This window comes from Schizophyllum commune, assembly GCF_000143185.2.
Source record: "Schizophyllum commune H4-8 unplaced genomic scaffold SCHCOscaffold_4, whole genome shotgun sequence".
Lineage (NCBI taxonomy): Eukaryota > Fungi > Basidiomycota > Agaricomycetes > Agaricales > Schizophyllaceae > Schizophyllum > Schizophyllum commune.
Genome location: NW_026089541.1, coordinates 3,354,616 through 3,370,659, shown reverse-complemented (window position 1 = coordinate 3,370,659; position 16,044 = coordinate 3,354,616). Strand labels below are relative to the sequence as shown.

Sequence of the window (16,044 nt, the reverse complement as noted above, 5' to 3'; positions counted from 1 at the left end):
ATAGCTCATCATACTCATCATTGTAGGTAATGTCGGCATGGCCACCTGGCTCTCGTTGGCTCTGGCGAGCGCGTATCGCGACTGACATTGCGGGCAACTTCCGCCCTCAGATCCGGTGAGTCTCCAAAATCTGAACAGCCTTGATAACCTATACCGGGCAAGGTCAACATGTCCAGCGCTGATCCTACCCAGGCTTTTTTCGCGATGGAAGCCCCGACACGTCGAGTGAGTTGAGGTACTCGACTGGGTACCCGGCCAACGTCTCGGTCGCATCCGCACCTTCTTCCTGAATGACCGAGTCGACGCCATTGAAGGTTCGCGCGCGGCCGGGAAACTTGTCCAGAATGGCGCTGTTGATCTCGGAGACCGTGTCGTTGCGAGCAGCGAGTATTGTGCGCTGTGAAAACCACTCGTCGTAGTTCCTCGCGTCGACATCGAGATGCGAGATCTGAGGGTAAATCTCGCTGATCAGCGTATCGTCCTCGTTATCTGGCACGACCATCCCATCCCGCAGAGTCACGAAGCCATTCTCATCCACGTTCTGGCCAGCGCCTACGTCGAGTAACCACTGCGCATACGCGCGGTCCGAGGGGCTGGCATGATCGAGGCGCTGGTTTCGTTGGAGGCGAAGGATGTTGTTCGGGGCTATGTGGTCGCACCAGATGTACGACCGAAGCAGGCTCTGGCCAATGATCTCCTCTCTCCCGCCTTTGGGGACGACGGGGAGGATCTGCCGAAAGTCACCGCCAAAGACCACTGTGCAGCCTCCGAAGGGCCGATCATCCTGGCGGCAGTCTTGCATCGTTCGGTCGACAGCTTCTTGGCAGAAGCGGCTCTGCATGGGCACCTCATCCCAGATGATGAGGTCAGCACGGCGGAAGAGGTCACCGCGCACCGTGTTTGACCGAACGTTGCACATCTGCCCTTCAGCGATGTTGATGGGGATCTTGAACGTCGAGTGCGAGGTACGCCCACCTATGAGCAAGATGGCAGCTATACCGGATGAGGCAACACAGAGTACGATTTTGCGAGTTGCGCGGAGGGCGTAGCAAAGCGTGTTGTAGACAAAGGTCTTGCTGGTCCCTGCAGGGCCTGTGAGGAAGAAGACGCCAGGAGTACCCTGACCAATAGCAGAGCAGATGCGATCGAACGCCTCCCGTTGCTCGAGATTGAGAAGGGCCAGGTTGATATCAGCAAGCCGCTGCTGCTCTTCGGGATCATATGCCAGCTGCTCGGCAATGAGGTAGTGGACCTCTTGCTCCTGCCATCGCGAGTAGTCAGGCTGGGGCATGCCTGCAGTCTCGAAGTCGTGGAGCGACGAACCCATGCTGCAGAGCTCCTGATGCAGCAAGTACAGGCCATAATCATAGATGTCGTCAGTGGTCGGATCAGCGATGGGGAAGGGTAGGCGCCGTAGCTTGACTCGAACATCATCGCAGATGGAGTCCCGAAATTTTGTCCAAAGCTCGCGTGGTTGAGTGGGTTGGCAGTCCTTCAGGATAGTGGCGAAGAGCCGCCGGAGAGCAACACCTGTCTGCCAATGAGCTGCATCGGCAAGACAACCTTCCCACTCCCGATCATCCTCAAGGAGACCGCGGGCGAGGCATGCGGCTTGGAAGGTGGGAAGCTCGATACCATTGTATGTGCGAAGGTCGACGAAAGAGGTGGGGCCCCGAACGACTGTTGATGGGATCGCGCGCCTCCGAAGAAGTGACAAAGTCAAGCAAACTGTGCTCGACGACCTCCACACTGACACCAACAACCAGACAAACAACCAAAATGCAGAGGGTGTCACTCCGTAGGCAGCGCAGCGAGTCCGTTGTATTTGTATTGCTTGGGGATATAAATGTCCTGCTAGCTTTCGAGCTTCAGGGAGTGAGGAAAGTACTCGTGTACCCCCATGGAAGCGACGATCGGGCCAGTACCAGGCGCATTCGTGATGCATCTCAATATTCACATGGATCTTTCAGGAGCAATCCAAAGTATTTCTCAGTTATCGCTGGTACAAAGTGCTAGAAGCGCTCTGAACTGTTTCTCTGTTCACAACCTAACCTGGCTGGTAGGGAACTACACAACCGCTCGAAGCGGAGGGGGAAGTCCCTGAAAGTATCTACAGTGGGGCCTTATATACAGTTTCCCCTTGTAAGTATGAGTAAAGTACAATAGGTCATGACGGAGTTTAACCGAGGTCTCGGCGGGTAGCCGAGCGGAACTGGCTGATTTGTTTCGTATATTTGGGCGCTTGGGCGGCGCGATTACACGTTCCCCGGACCCGCCGAAGGCAGATGCCGAAAATACCGCATATTTCGCCTTTTCTCGGATTTCTCTTGCTTGGCAGAGTGCCTTGCATCGGATGGACATGCTATTCCTCATGCTTTCGCAGGGAAAGGGCTTGGGCGAGGGCCACAGCGCCCGAGGAGAGCAGCAGAGCACCTCCGAGTCGGAATGTCACGTCACGTCACGGTTCAACTTCGGCACGGTCACGTGACACGTGCGCGCCACTGGCGGGTGGTGGATCAAAGCTGCGTGTGCAGCCTCGCTTGGTCCCTGCCTCCAGTATATGATAGGTGGAACTGTCTCGAAGCCTGAACACGAGTAGATAGAACCAATAGAACAACAGGTATAGGGGTATATTGGACTGAGGGTGATGGCACGCTAGTACGCCTACCACCTGGATGATCCCCTCCTGAAGACTCGAGGGATGTCATCGAGCACATACAGATGGTCGATCTGATGCACAAGAGCTCCGCTCTATCTTAGGGCAGTCCTGAAGAGGTTGTTCATGGTTTATCTCTTGTGCAGTTCAAGTCCAGATACTCCTCTCATAAAACCAAAGTAAAATACCTGCGACACGCCCGTTGTACAGTCACGACGCCGCAATGGTATCTACAGGTCCGTATGAATGAGCCAGTATATAGCGCATATACGCCGGAAAATACACCTAAAAAGGCGATTTTAAAACCCCGGCGTATCACTGTGAGAAGGAGGCGGAGATAGAAGCGCTCGCCTTGAGATGGGTGGGCAAAGAGCATCCGACCAATCGCAAAGCCCTTCTTTCGAAGGTTCCACGATCGCCGACTGCTGAAGGTGAACTTCTGTGGAAACTCCTGATACAGGAGTGTCCGAGCGATGTCCGAGGCTGGAGAGGTCGCCTGGTTTGCCCTGAAGAAGGCAGTGAGCGTGGTGACGGAGGGACCCCGGCGAACAACATCGTGCAGATTGTCGGGCTGGAAGATTGTGAACTGCTCGTCAGGAAGGTGTACAGTCAAGCGAGTGACAGTCGGCTTCTCATCGTGCATCGCATAGTGCAGCAAGCGCCAGACCGCCTCCGAGCACGACACGTAGCGTGCATCAAGGTACTGCTGGATCTCGTCTGTCTCCGTTCCAAAGGCCATCGTGATGCGGTCATGTCCTTTGTAGACATACTTGTGCACGTACTTGAAGGCCTTGATGGAGATACAGCACTCGAGGTTCGCGTGGCAGGCGAGAAGGAGGAGGAGGACGATGTTGTGAGGTACAACCCACCGGTTGTCAAGTCGAACCCAGCGGCCATCTAGCCAGACTTCGTAGTAGCGCCCATTGTTGCGACGTCGGTAGAGGGGATAGCCATCAGGTGTGAGGACGGTCACCTCCTGGAACTCGCGTGGATATCCTTTGCTGCACTTCCCATCCTTCATGCAAGGTGCATTTGGGTTGAGATCTCCGCAGGGACCATGGATCATAAACTTTGTCACCAGTGCATAGAGCCGGGGATGGGTCTCGCGGTCCGGGATCTCGGCCGAGATTGCCTCATCGACATCGTCTGGTGTATGCAGTCGGGCATCACGGTCGAGAAACAGGAGAAGGTGGATGTGTGGGAGGCCGCGCTTTTGGAACTCGATCGTGTAGACATGTCCGCGGTAGGGCCCAAGAAGTCCACCCTTGATCTTGTCCAAGATGATCCGAATCTGGGAGAGCTTTATCAGCAATTCAGAGAGCAACTCGAAACAACCCAGCTCACCTTTTCACGAAAGACTCGAGAGACCAAATCAGGCCGGTCCGTAACATCAAATCCAGGCCCCATCTTCTCAACCTCCTTCTGGATCTCAGGCCACTGAGGATTGCAGGTGATCGTCAAGAAGTAATCAGGACGACCAAAGAATCGTGCAACAGCCATGGAGTCCTGATAGAGTTGGAACATGTTGCGCCAGCTGCCAACGAAGGACGACGGAAGGACACAGCGCTGGCCGACCGACTGGGGATTGACGTCGGCATTGCTCGATACGGCATCTGCCAACCCCCGGTAGACGTCAGCCCGCAATTGCGGCTGATGGCCCCGTGCCCATCGAAGCCGTGTCTGCTCGGTCTGTGCCCACCCGTCCACAATGTACTGCTGGAACAGCATCTTCGCACGAAAGATGTGGTCCGACTCATCGAGGCGACGGTGAAGGCGGAATGCGAAGAACTCCATGGGGGTAACACGGGTCTGTTTCCCCCGCTTGTTTCCGCTATCGTGGCCTGCCCCCTCCTCATCACCTTCATCTGCTCCTTCCTCGTCCTCGTCCTCCTCTACCCTGGCCCTGAGTGGGATAGCCTCTCCAGTTGTAGGGTTTGTCAAGGGGATGTTTTCGTGGTAGCCATGCTCTCCGCGAGGGAACAGGAGCACGTAGAGAAGGGGCTGGTAGGCAGGGTGGGTGTCGTAGATGCGATGTTTGCGCCCACCACGGCGCAGCTCAATCATAATGTCTCGGCGTGCATTGTGATCCTTGCTGTCCTCTAGGACCACTGCCAGCTCGGCTGCAGTTGGCAAGTTGTAGCGGCGCTGGTCAGATCCTGGTCGGAAGTCGAGACGTGCGAAGTGGGACGGAGCTTGGCCAGAGTCACGCAAGCGCTCAACAGCAAGCTTGTATATGTCAATGTACCCGTTACATCGCAGCAGAACATCCTGGATTATCTGCAGAATCTCGGTGCGCAACCCATGCGTCAGGTTGTTCTGGTACCGCTGCTCGCAGGCATCATCGGGGGCCATGAAGTAGAGCTGGGCGTACTTCGGCCGTCGCGATGGATCCTCGCCTGGGAGCACAGCACCCAGCTCGTGAAAGAGCTCACCACGGATGGTGAACTGCTGCACTCCACGGCCCGGGATGCGGGATGTGCTCACACCGAGGGACGCGAACGCAAATGCAGCATTGTATCTGCGCACCTTCTGCAGGAAGTGCCGACTGCGCTGCCGGTCCACCTCCGAAGCCCCACTGTCGGACACTGCATAGAAGAGCGTGTAGAGGTCGTCGGGAGGGGCAGCGAGAAGCGGAATCTGCACTTTTCCGCTCAAGCAGCAGGTGCCGAATTGAGGGAGGTTGATGCGGGATTTCTTCAGACGCTCTGCAAGCCAGTGCAGAGCGTTGCAGAACGTGCACTTCGCCGTCATCTCCCCGAGGTCAAGGGGAAGGTAGAGGTGCACATTCTCGTTCGCAACGGGCCGCCGAGCAAGGGGCAGGCGACGTAGCAGCGGTGGCGGGACACCATCCATGTTGTGGTCAGGTGATTCATTGCGCGACACGACACTGCCATGGTCAGAGGGAGAACGCGACCGCGCCGAATGATCATCGCGAGCGCGCGTGTTCTCCCGCAGCTCGAGCGGGTCAGGGAATGCTGGAGAAGGCGACGGAAGAGGTGATAGTGGAGGCGACAGTGAAGGCGACGGTGAGGGCGACGGTGAAGACGACGGTGAGGGTGAAGGTGATGGTGTCGATGACCACGTTGATGATCTGCGGCGCCGTAGACGCTCGGTGGGGGACTCGGGAGGGGAGATTGTCGGTGAGGGGAGGGAGGGGAGCCGGAATGTTGGTGAAGGCGTGTTGAGTTGGCCAGTTCGAAAAGCCTGTCGCGCGGTCGTGCTCCCTCGCCTCAGTCCACCGGACCGTCCATCCCGTCCTCCTGCACGCCCGCGACCTTGAGCTGCGAGAGCGGTTGTCCGAAAGCGCTCCGCGGACGGACGGTCCAGTAGGTACTCACGTCCGTCGATGCGGATGGGCGTGAGGATGGATGCTGGAGGCATGCGGCGGTGCTCGGGGGTTGTGAGGATGTTTGTCCTCTCGCGAGCGTTTTGACGCTCCTGGTCGCGCTGACGCTGTGGTGTTGAAGTGGGAGTTGACCTGATACGATGGGCGAGATGTTAGTGTCACATCCAACATTGAGAGGGCAGCCTATACTCACCGATTCGCCGCAGTGGGTATTCCAGACGAAGGCGGCGGTGTAGTGCGCTGAGCACCACCCGGTGCATGCGCATCACCCCTTCCGCGCCGCCCGCGGCCAGCTCTCCCCCCGCCGCACCCACGGCCCCGACTTCCGCGTCCTCTCCTTGACGGTGCAGGTGCCGCGTCATTTGCCGGGGGCGCATCTTGCTGCTGGGCGGCGCCATCGCTCCTGGCCGCTGTTCCCCTTCCGCTGCTCTGCTCTTGCGCATGATCCCTGCTCCGCGTATGCCTCCGGCCTGCGCGCCCTCTCGAGGGGAGAGAGTCCGGGGTTATCGCCTCGACTGCGCGAAGTCGTTGCGCCAGGGGCCTGTCTAAGAGATACTGCTGGCCCTGGCTGTGAACCGGCGTCAATTGAGGTGTGTGGGGTGTGCGTCGATGCTGGGGGGTCTCTAGAACGTTGATACGATCGCGCGCTTGCTGGCGCTCCTGGTGACGGTGACGCTCTGGTGTTGTTGGGGATGACATTCTGTGAGTGATGATGGTGAGTAACATACAGATCGCAGCAGATTGAGATGACTTACGGAGCCTCAATGCTTTCTCGTTCACCGATCGAGCAAGTCGGCGGCGAGGCGCAACGGATTTTTGGGTGAGGGTCCTTCATCGCGAGCATCAGCTCCGAGGGACGCGAGGGATCTGAATGGGGACTCACCTGCCGGTTGAGCACTGATCTTTTCGAGAGGGGGCAACAATTGACGTCCCCCAGAGCGCGCAGATTGAGAAGGGAGGCGGGGGGACACGACCGTGGGGCAGGACCAGAAGGTATGTTCACGCACAGGAATGAGTCGCAGGACGCGCTGAACGGCCCAAGGCCCGAAGAGCCGAGCACCTCAGCTTATGTAATCAACGCAATTCCTCGAAAGCTTAGGTAAGCAAACGCGTCGGGTCAACTTTGACGCTCGACCTATTTTACATTATAGATTGTACAGTTGCGATCAAAACTCATGAACGTCTTTTTTTCTTGGAAGCAGGTTCCTCCCGCCCTTGAGGACGGAGAAGCCACAATACACTGGGATGTCTGCGCGCAACTTAGCCTACGAGGCGCCCGCTACATGTGTGCGAAAGAAGCCTGATTTTACCGGGCGAGTGCGAGTGGGAATTGGACCGTCGCCCAAAAAGGAATCAGCCATCAATTTTGAGCGCAACTGTACGTTCGCAAATATTGAACTTATGTATGCCCATCATGATGAAGCACTCAGTTGAGCCAGCTCACCCTATAACATCATACGCGCGCGACAACGACGCTCATCCATACCGTGCGACAAGCATGTAAAAGCACGGCTTCATAAAGCTACTCAATAGATATACTGTTGTACAGAGTCCAGACAGAACGTGCGTAATCCTACAGAACTAGTCGGCAACATATAATTCCTCTATACGCACCAGCTATCCATCTAAACCATCTCGAAAAGTCGTGCCATCGACGACCACTCCAAGCGCATCCAGCAACCAAGTAAGCCACCTGCCGTCGACCGCCCCACCCTCGCCCAACCTAGAACTCCACCCCATACCCCTCAAGCGCCTCCCGCAACGCCTCCCCACCCTCCTGCCAGTTCAGCGGCCTCCCATCCTTCCCCCTAAACCTCGACTCCCACCTCACCGCAAACGGCTGCGGGTGCGCATTCGCGCTCTCCGTAAACGCCAGCACATTAATCGGCCGCGCGGGGTCCGACTCGAGCTTGAACGCCCACAGCAGCAGCGCCGTGTTGAGGAACACGGACGCGGTCGCCATGTGCGAGCCCGGGCACACGCGCCGGCCGAAGCCGAACGGGTAGTTCTTCATGTCGTCGCGCAGCCGGCCCGCCTCGTCGAGCCAGCGCTGCGGGTTGAACGCCTCGGGGTCGGGGAAGTAGGCGGGGTCGCGGCCGACGGACCAGACGTTGCCGTAGACGGTCGCGCCGGCGGGGATGCGGTAGCCCTCCCAGATGATGTCCTTGGTTGCCTTGTGCGCGCCGCCGGCCGCGGTGACGGGCCGCCACCTGAAGGACTCGAGGACGAAGGCCATGGTCTGCGGTAGGGAGTCCTTGTCCGCGTACGTGGGGGCTGCATATGTCCGTCAACTTCCTTTCTACTTGTTAAGATGGACGATTAAACACTCACCCCTCCCCCTCCCGATGACTGTCTCCAGCTCCTGAGCGACCTTCTCCTGCGCCTCTGGGTGCGTCGCCGCCGCCATCACGCTCACGCTGATCGCGGACGCGGTCGTGTCAGAGCCCGCGCCAAACATTGAGCCTGCAAGGTAGGCGGCCTCCCCATCAGACAGCCCGAGCGCCTGCTGCTGCTCGATAACGTAGATGCCGAAACACTCTTTCAGCGACGGGTCGTTGCGCGCCTGAGAGGGTAGGTGAGATACAAGTCCAACAAGGTGATGAGAAGTGCAAGGTGAGGACAGAAGCAAGGCAGAACAGAAGCGCAAAAGAGCAGCGAACGCAGGAGAACGATGCAGGGGAAGTATCGCGGGAGAAGGCAGGGAAGACATATGCCCCCGAAGGGGATGCGGAGAATGAGAAAACCCACCTTCCGCTGCTTAACTAGCTCGAGCTGCGTCTTGAAGAGGTTGAGCTCTTCCTGGTGTCCGTCCTGCAACCACCGCAGATACCCCGGGATGAATCTGATGGAAAATTGTCAGTACGAGTACGAGTACGTGGTATGCGTGCGTGAAAGGGTGGGATATGGAGGTCTGGACAGTCAGAGGGCTAGACGCTGTGGATAAACGGAGTAAAGGAGACGTGCATGGACCCGCGACTGCGAGACGTGGGAAGGCGCAATGAAGCGCGCCGGAGGTAGATGGGTGTAGCGAGGAGACGAAGGTATGAGAGTGTAGAGCGGGCTCGCGTCATTGTGCAGGGTAATCGCGCCTCGAGCGCCCCCAGCGCGGCCGCCCACGACGGAAGGCGAAGGATGAAGGCGGAACAACCAGAGACGACGAACCCGACCGCCATATCTACCACGGTCCCGCATCGTGTACGCTGCGGAGGGCCGCGGAGGGGCGGGGTGACGAGAGGCGGGCGGGCTACAGCCTCGAATGGATGGTCCGCAATGAGAAGGAAACGGCACGAACGGTCGTGGTAGACCAAACGCAGTCGGGAAAACGGAGAGTGATAGGCAAGCAAAAGGCCTAGACCCTCACCTCAACCAGGGATAGACGTCCACCTTCCAAACTCCGGGGCGCAGGGATACGCCCAGGCGCGTTAGACACCTGGAAGCGCGCGCGTAAGAGGTTGGTAACGGATACGACCAGGGGCTCTAGTACGTACCTGTTGACAGCCTGCACCTCCGGATCGTCGAAGCCTTTCGGCACTTTGCCGTACGCGAGCACCATCACGACGGCGGCAGCGTACCTGGGGGAGGTGCGTTAGTAGGGTGATAGGGATCAGGGCGATATCCTAGTCCCAAGAGCGACTAGGCGAGACGGGTGACTAGAACGGGAACCCGCTATGAGCGCGATGTGGCATGACGTCCACGGGTCGCGTCTAGCGGCATGAGACAAAGTGGCGGACCCGCACTCACCGCTTGGCATGGTCCTGGTGGCGCTCGGGGTCGTCGACGATGTCGAAGAGGTGCTGCTTGGCCATCGCCATCATCGTCGGCGCGTACGTCGCGATGCTCTTCGGCTGCAGGTGCGAGTGCAGGGCTCTGCGGCACCAAAAGGCACGATGACGGCGGTGCGGCAGAAGCACGGCGGGAGCAAAGCGTACGGTGACAGCGAAGGGAAGCGGCGGCAACGTCAGTGATGGCGGCGGGAGGGCGGGGCAGGCACGGGCACGTACTTCCTCAGCTTGCGGAAGCGCTCGCCGGCGGGGGTGAGCAGCAGGCGCATGCCCCCGCTCAGCGTCTCGCCCGCTGCGATCTGCCGCGGGCGGTCCATTGTCGCCGCGCCCTCCTTCTCCATGATCTCCACCGCTGCCTTCATGCGCCCGATCACGACTGTCACCGGCGAGAAGGGGCCCTGGCGGTAGGAGAAGATGGGCCCGTATATCTGCGTCTGGGTCTCGAAGAAGCGGTACGCACTGGGCGGGGTGATGAGCATGAAGGGGAAGGGGTAGTGACACGCGGGACGTACAAGGCGTCGGGGATGGAGACGCCCCATAGCCAATGGCCCTTGGGCCCGGGAGGGAGGGGCACGCCGCTGTTGCCCTTGTTCGCGATGCGGTGCTTGGCGTAGGCAAGCAGCGTGCCCAGCAGCAGAGCGAGCGCGATAGTCTGTGGCTGTATCTCGAACATGGTGTGGAGGTGGTGGCGCAAGTTGAGTTGCGTATGTGGTCCGCCGTTCACCGACGCGTCGTCGCGATCTCTACAGTCGCGCGCTGGGTTCTAGTCCTGGCGGTTATATACCGGTCGTGCAGTTTCGCGTTCTCGCGGTCGTGAAGGAAGTCGCCGTGGAGTGAATGCCAGAGACAAAGTACGCCAAGGACGCGGGTGGGTCGCTGCCTTTTTGTAGTGAGGAGGCACTGGCCCTTTGTAGTGCGGAGTCGAGATCCGGGGGGCATTATATAGGTCTCGGTGTTATGAACGTCTAATCAGGTTTCTGAATCGCTAGTCATGGGGACATGTTATTGTTCGCGAATAGGGGCGATCCGATCGAAGATGGAGGCAGAAGAGCGCCCCAGCGCCGTCATGGAGCGGAACGGCGCGAAGGGGCGTGCAGCCGGTGCAGCGGGACGTGTACCCGGTGCGAGCGACCGCGCCCCGGGGCACGACGCGTCGGGCAGAACGGGTCGTCTGACGCGCCGTTCGCTGGCAGTGCGCGCAGGGCGGCGTCAGGCTTGGGCTTCGATACGTTGCCGCCTCGCGCGCAATAACGAGGATGTGTTGGATACATTGTACGGCCTCGGCGGAGATGGGCCTGCGCGAATGTTGACGAATTCGGCGGGGTTTGACACGGAAGAGGTGCGCAGCGGGAAGGGAGGGCGTGGGAGAACAGCCCCGGATGCGGGGAACGACGCGGTGGGCTCGGGCACGTGGCACGCTGAGGAACTCTCAGCTGACGAGGTTTGCGCGCCTGTCGGGCAGGTTCCTCGTCTCGTGGGGGCTTTCCAGCCACTCAGCTCAAGCCTTCTACCGGGCGCCAGTACTCACAGACGCTTACTGGAGGGTGCGAGGGACGACGGGAGCGCACAGCCAGTTACAATCGGCGCAGCAGCTTACTCTTCGCTAACCTTTCTTACCCTGAACTGCATGCCAAACTCCGGCAGTGGCTGATTCGCTCGATAGTGACACAAAGTTGCGCAGCTATCGTAGCACCCGAATGGAGAGCTCCCAGACGCGTCGGCTAATAGACGATGTCTCAAGAAGACAATAAATGCGTATGGTGGAGGATTACAGATGGAGAGCCAAGGCGCATCAAAGTCAGTGTTGCCTATCAATACTTTCTATGGAAAGAACAATAGGTGGGCACTTGGCAAGCTAAAGAGGAGATGGTAGGCTTCTCTAAGAATAAATTAGACCTAAAACCAGGAGGAGAGAGCGAGTCCACCAGCGAAAGAGATTCATCTGTTCAGTTGGAAGCTGCGTCAGTGGCACGGAAACCTGAGCAATTGACCGGGCTTGCGACGGGTCTGGTGAAGACAACCGAGTCCGAGGGCGATGGACGCGCGAGTCGATTCGCACCTGTACTGAAGGCAACGACCAATCGAGTGGCCATCGAAGTACGTCAAGTTGGCTTCACAATTGCACGAGATGTGTATCTCAATGGGAGAGCCAAACGTGACGAATGGTAGGAAGGGCGCGAAGGTTGGCCGTCGGGAGCGTATACATGTTCTCACCCTTTTGGGTACACGACGGCGGTGGAGGGAACTGGAAGTGATTTTTGTCGGTCATCTGAGCGCTACTCACAAAGTGCGCAGAACGCGAGAGAAGACATTCTGCGACGATGGCCGTCGGGGACGTAACGCCTGTACGCCGTCCGAGATACGCGACACCCAATAGAGAGAGAGAGAGCCAGAGAGCCTCTGACCAGCGAGTCTTGATTTCGAAGGCACAGAGAACGTACGCGAATGCATTCAGGATCGGTGGCCGTCGGGGACGTATCGCGTTTCCCAGCCAACCTCGTCATGGTACGACGTCTGTGGGTCAAGTGGGCGCAGCATTGGGATGACAGTGTCGAGTTGTCTGAAGGGGGCGAGAAAAGCGCGGGCCTTCGGCTGATAGCGGCCTGCGCACACTGAACGCACTCCTCCTTGAAAATGTCATCGTCAGAGTCAAGAGGAAAGCGGGAGTAAACACTTCGGCAATGACCGGAGCGTGTTTGACGCACGTGCACAGCTGGGCTCGGTGCTTTGACCCTGTTTGGCTCGAATTGCGCTTGGTTCCTGCGTTCATGAGCATTTCGAATTCCAAGTTCATATTGCTCCCTCTTCCTCCCAAACACCATACTGGCCGCCTGGATTGTCCGCTTGCTGCCCGCTTGGTGGAAGAAAACAATGGCAAAATTTCCCGAGTCCGGCTTATGGTCCCGACCGTGAGTTAGTCGCCCGGATCCTTCGGCAGGTCCCAACCAGTGCTCTTGAAATGGAAGTTGATGAAAATTTTACCACGCGCCTCTTCTCCTTCCATCTTCTGCGAGCACTTGACGGTGAAGCACCCTTTCCTTCTTCCACCATCGACACCATTGATTCATCGACTGACCCTCCGATGAAACTAACCTCTTTCCTGAAGGCCTGGTCGGCAAGTGAATAATGTCTTCGAGAGATGTCGTAGATCCCTACTGAACGTTCTGCTTATCAGTCGTACCTGGCCACAAAACTCGCAGTCGCCTCAGCAAGCGTCTTCCGGGCCCCAAAGTATCTTCGAAATTTACCAGGGAATCCCAACCTCATCCTTCCAACGACCAGAAGAACCATGGGCATAATCAGCAACAGCAGAAACTCTGCGAGCATTGCAAGCGCGAGCTCGTATCAGCAGCTCCAAGATCGCCTTCAGCGGTGCCGCCCCATCCTGCTCGACTGGCCGCGATCACTTCGCCTCAAAGAGACGAACATCTTCCACCTCGACCCAGTCCCCCGAACCGTCCTCTCCCTCCTCTCCCTCTGCTATGTCACTCTCAACCTCGAGCTGTTCCGGATGACTCTTTCCAAGAAGACTACGAAGGGACCAATGCTAGCACGTCTTCATATTCTTCGGGTTCCGCCGTCGTATCTCGCGCAGACGGAGATCCAGCTGATGTAACAGAGGAATTGGGTCAGATTGTGGCGAATTTGCCCAGTCTCCCGATGCAAGAGGACGAGATAAGCGAGCCGCGACCGTCTGTCTTGGTAAAAGAGCAGCTCGATACAGCGATAGATATCGGTGCAGGTGCGCCTGGTTCCGCTCGTTACTGCTACGGTTTATTTTCATCTGTGTGGCCACAGGCGCAATCGTGAATCCTGATCCTGCCGGGGTCGAGGGTTTACAACCCGGATCTTCTATCGCAATCGCCAACTCGCCAATGCCCACCTTGTCTGCTTCGTCTGACAAAACTAGAACAATCAGAAAAGGACACGACTGTCTGCACGCCGGATGCGAAAATCCATGTGTTGCGCCCGTAACGGCGCCACTAACAGACGGGAACATGGATGCACTCGGGGATCATCGAACAGAGGCAGACGACGAACATGACTACACTGTGTCTCAGGCGACTCTGCCGCACGATGGCGTCCATGATTCTGTGCCTCCCAGTCCTGTTCTGGACGAGGAACACAGCTCGAGTCGCGGAATGGCAATTGGGTTTGGGCAAATTCCCTGGGACCACATACTGGCGTCCATCCCCCATCCAAACTTCAACAAGCGCAAGAGGTCCTCTTCGTCGAAACATCGGCTACTGCACCCTTACACGCACTTACCTGGGATTCCGGAGGAACCCTTGCGACTCTCGACATGCGGCGAAATCGCCAAAGACGGTACGCTCGCCTTCAAGTTCAGCGCGAGTGACAAGGCACAGTCAACTGTAGACGAAGCCCTCGATGACTTTGAGAACTTCTTGAACCAACACGCCAACTTACTGGAACTGGACCTCACGCTCGCGGCCGGCGCCTGCCTCCCTGCAGATTTCCTGGCCCGTGCCATAGCGAAGGCTCAAACGCGCCTCGCCCGCTTCATCCACGTCACCATTCGCCTCGAGGGCGCCGCAGCGCAGGCGCAAGCGACCTGGATCTGGCCGCCTAAATCACAGCTACGAGTCCTGCGCCTCGTCGGTATCGCGCGAGGGGGCGTTCTGCCCTTGACACAGCTACAGGGGCTCTTTCTCTGCGAGGAAGTGAAGCCGGTGGAGATTGCCTCCTTCCTAACCTCCCTTCCTCAACTGCGTGTGCTGGCTCTCTGCCTTGGCTGCGCGGGCTCGAAAAGGTCCTTCCACGGACCGAGCGTGTTGCCGCAGCTGGAACGACTGGACCTGTACGTCAGAGTGGACCCGGCTGCATTCTTTGCTTGCGTGCACTTGCCCGCTTTGCGCAGTTTGAATTTGCACGTATCTGGACATCGCATCCGGTGGGAAGACGATCAACTGGTCGAGCAGGGAGCGAAATGATTACGGAGGAAATCTCGATGCAGTACACCCTGGAGCGCGCTGAACGATGACCAATTCAGCGGGCCCTCCTCTGGGCGCACGACAGCGACACGACGCTCTTCTTTCTTCATGATCGCTTCTGGGGCGATGGTCGCGGGCCTGCGGTGCTGACCCACTGTCGTCTGAGTGGTGGGCATAGGATAAAGAGACTATTTGTTTGATTATCTTGTACTAAATAGATTGTCCCCTTATCACTATAGGGGCGAGATTACGTGTGTATACCTTGGAAAAGTCGGATATGTAGTCGAGAGGTTCCGTATTTAGCGAGAGTCCGAGCGTTCCGCACGGCGGGCATGGCATGATCGTCGTATGCACACACTTCCATTGAATCTGGTGACACGAGTGGCAAAGTGAAATTTTTAGGGGTAAAATGGTGGTTAAAAATGTGGTAAAAAAGGCGGTCAAAAATAACATCTTTTTAGGAGCAAAATGAACTTAGTTTGAAGGGTAAAATGGTGATGAAAAAGACGAAAGTTTTCACCGGCTTTTCACATGACTTTTCATGGCTAAAACAATCATATTTTTCGCGCTCAAACCACGATCGTTTTGAAGCTCAAATATGTATCTTTTTGACCATATTTTTTGTCACAAAAAGACGCTCTTTTCATGCTTCTTTTTATCGGGAAAAAGACCATCTTTTTAGGCCCAAAATATTTATCTTTTTGGCCGCCTTTTCACCACCAAAAAGATCGTCATTCTGCCAGTAAAATTATAGTCGAGCGATTGTTCGCCTGATGATCGCGCCAATCATCGCCGATGAGCGCGAGAACCGATGTCGATGCCGACTCTTCAGGCCGTGCTCGGCCCTGATTTTCGCATGCACAGTCGGTCTTCGCGATTCAAAAAGTCGGACACGCCGATCTATACCGCACAATCGCGCGAGCAGAGGGCCACACAAGGTAAGTGGCAGATCGTGGTCGGTATTGAACAGGCCACTGGCGCCACAGGTTCGACATGTCACAGGCGTCACAAGACAGGCAATCGACTTCCCGAAGAAGGTTGTCACCTCGTGGCCATCTCATGGCAGTCACGTTCAAGCCAAGTTGAAGCTCCAAGCTGCGGAGTTCGCACTCGCAGCCTCCCTCCCCGACGAACCTTGTATGCGACAACAACGATGGAGGAATGTCTCGGTGAAGGGATGGACCAACGTCACTCAGTGGTGCGTCAGGCCTGTTCGCACCAAGTATCTCATCCTCGCGTAGGCGCTGGGCCACGAGTGCTACAGATTAGACAATAGACCGTATCTGCATCGGGATGTATTGGCGAAAT

The 16,044-nt window shown here is 57.4% G+C and overlaps 8 protein-coding genes across 8 annotated transcripts; 3 read left to right on the top strand and 5 right to left on the bottom strand.

Moving 5' to 3' along the window:
• Positions 1-283: 283 nt before the first annotated feature.
• Positions 284-519, bottom strand: SCHCODRAFT_02537344 (uncharacterized protein; the record flags this gene model as incomplete). Its single annotated transcript, XM_050343587.1, has 1 exon — positions 284-519. A coding segment is annotated over exon 1 (219 nt), but the record flags the coding sequence as incomplete, so codon positions are not given.
• Positions 520-856: 337 nt separating this feature from the next.
• On the bottom strand, positions 857-1,291 carry SCHCODRAFT_035526 (uncharacterized protein; the record flags this gene model as incomplete). The annotated part of the gene is made up of 1 exon (XM_003032964.1): positions 857-1,291. A coding segment is annotated over one exon (435 nt), but the record flags the coding sequence as incomplete, so codon positions are not given.
• A 60-nt stretch (positions 1,292-1,351) lies between these two features.
• On the bottom strand, positions 1,352-1,537 carry SCHCODRAFT_02450095 (uncharacterized protein; the record flags this gene model as incomplete). The annotated part of the gene is made up of 1 exon (XM_003032963.1): positions 1,352-1,537. A coding segment is annotated over one exon (186 nt), but the record flags the coding sequence as incomplete, so codon positions are not given.
• A 2,463-nt stretch (positions 1,538-4,000) lies between these two features.
• SCHCODRAFT_02747054 (uncharacterized protein) lies at positions 4,001-6,307 on the bottom strand (the record flags this gene model as incomplete). Its single annotated transcript, XM_050347206.1, has 2 exons — positions 6,196-6,307; positions 4,001-6,134 (listed from the first exon to the last, which is right to left on the bottom strand). A coding segment is annotated over exon 2 (2,037 nt), but the record flags the coding sequence as incomplete, so codon positions are not given.
• A 1,189-nt stretch (positions 6,308-7,496) lies between these two features.
• SCHCODRAFT_02620407 (cytochrome P450) lies at positions 7,497-10,697 on the bottom strand. The gene is made up of 8 exons (XM_050344997.1): positions 10,297-10,697; positions 10,004-10,243; positions 9,744-9,869; positions 9,491-9,574; positions 9,364-9,432; positions 8,751-8,844; positions 8,334-8,565; positions 7,497-8,276 (listed from the first exon to the last, which is right to left on the bottom strand). The coding sequence occupies exons 1-8, from the start codon at positions 10,455-10,457 to the stop codon at positions 7,726-7,728; spliced, it is 1,557 nt and encodes a 518-aa protein (XP_050201385.1). The 5' UTR covers positions 10,458-10,697; the 3' UTR covers positions 7,497-7,725.
• Positions 10,550-11,542, top strand: SCHCODRAFT_02240940 (uncharacterized protein). Its single transcript, XM_050342153.1, has one exon. The coding sequence runs from the start codon at positions 10,776-10,778 to the stop codon at positions 11,433-11,435; it is 660 nt and encodes a 219-aa protein (XP_050201384.1). The 5' UTR covers positions 10,550-10,775; the 3' UTR covers positions 11,436-11,542.
• A 1,201-nt stretch (positions 11,543-12,743) lies between these two features.
• On the top strand, positions 12,744-14,736 carry SCHCODRAFT_01170149 (uncharacterized protein; the record flags this gene model as incomplete). Its single annotated transcript, XM_003033526.2, has 3 exons — positions 12,744-12,903; positions 12,960-13,526; positions 13,583-14,736. 3 exons carry the CDS (start codon positions 12,744-12,746, stop codon positions 14,734-14,736), a joined length of 1,881 nt encoding a protein of 626 aa, XP_003033572.1.
• Positions 14,737-15,592: 856 nt separating this feature from the next.
• Positions 15,593-15,977, top strand: SCHCODRAFT_02666106 (uncharacterized protein; the record flags this gene model as incomplete). The annotated part of the gene is made up of 2 exons (XM_003033525.2): positions 15,593-15,674; positions 15,739-15,977. 2 exons carry the CDS (start codon positions 15,593-15,595, stop codon positions 15,975-15,977), a joined length of 321 nt encoding a protein of 106 aa, XP_003033571.1.
• Between the last annotated feature and the right edge of the window lie 67 nt (positions 15,978-16,044).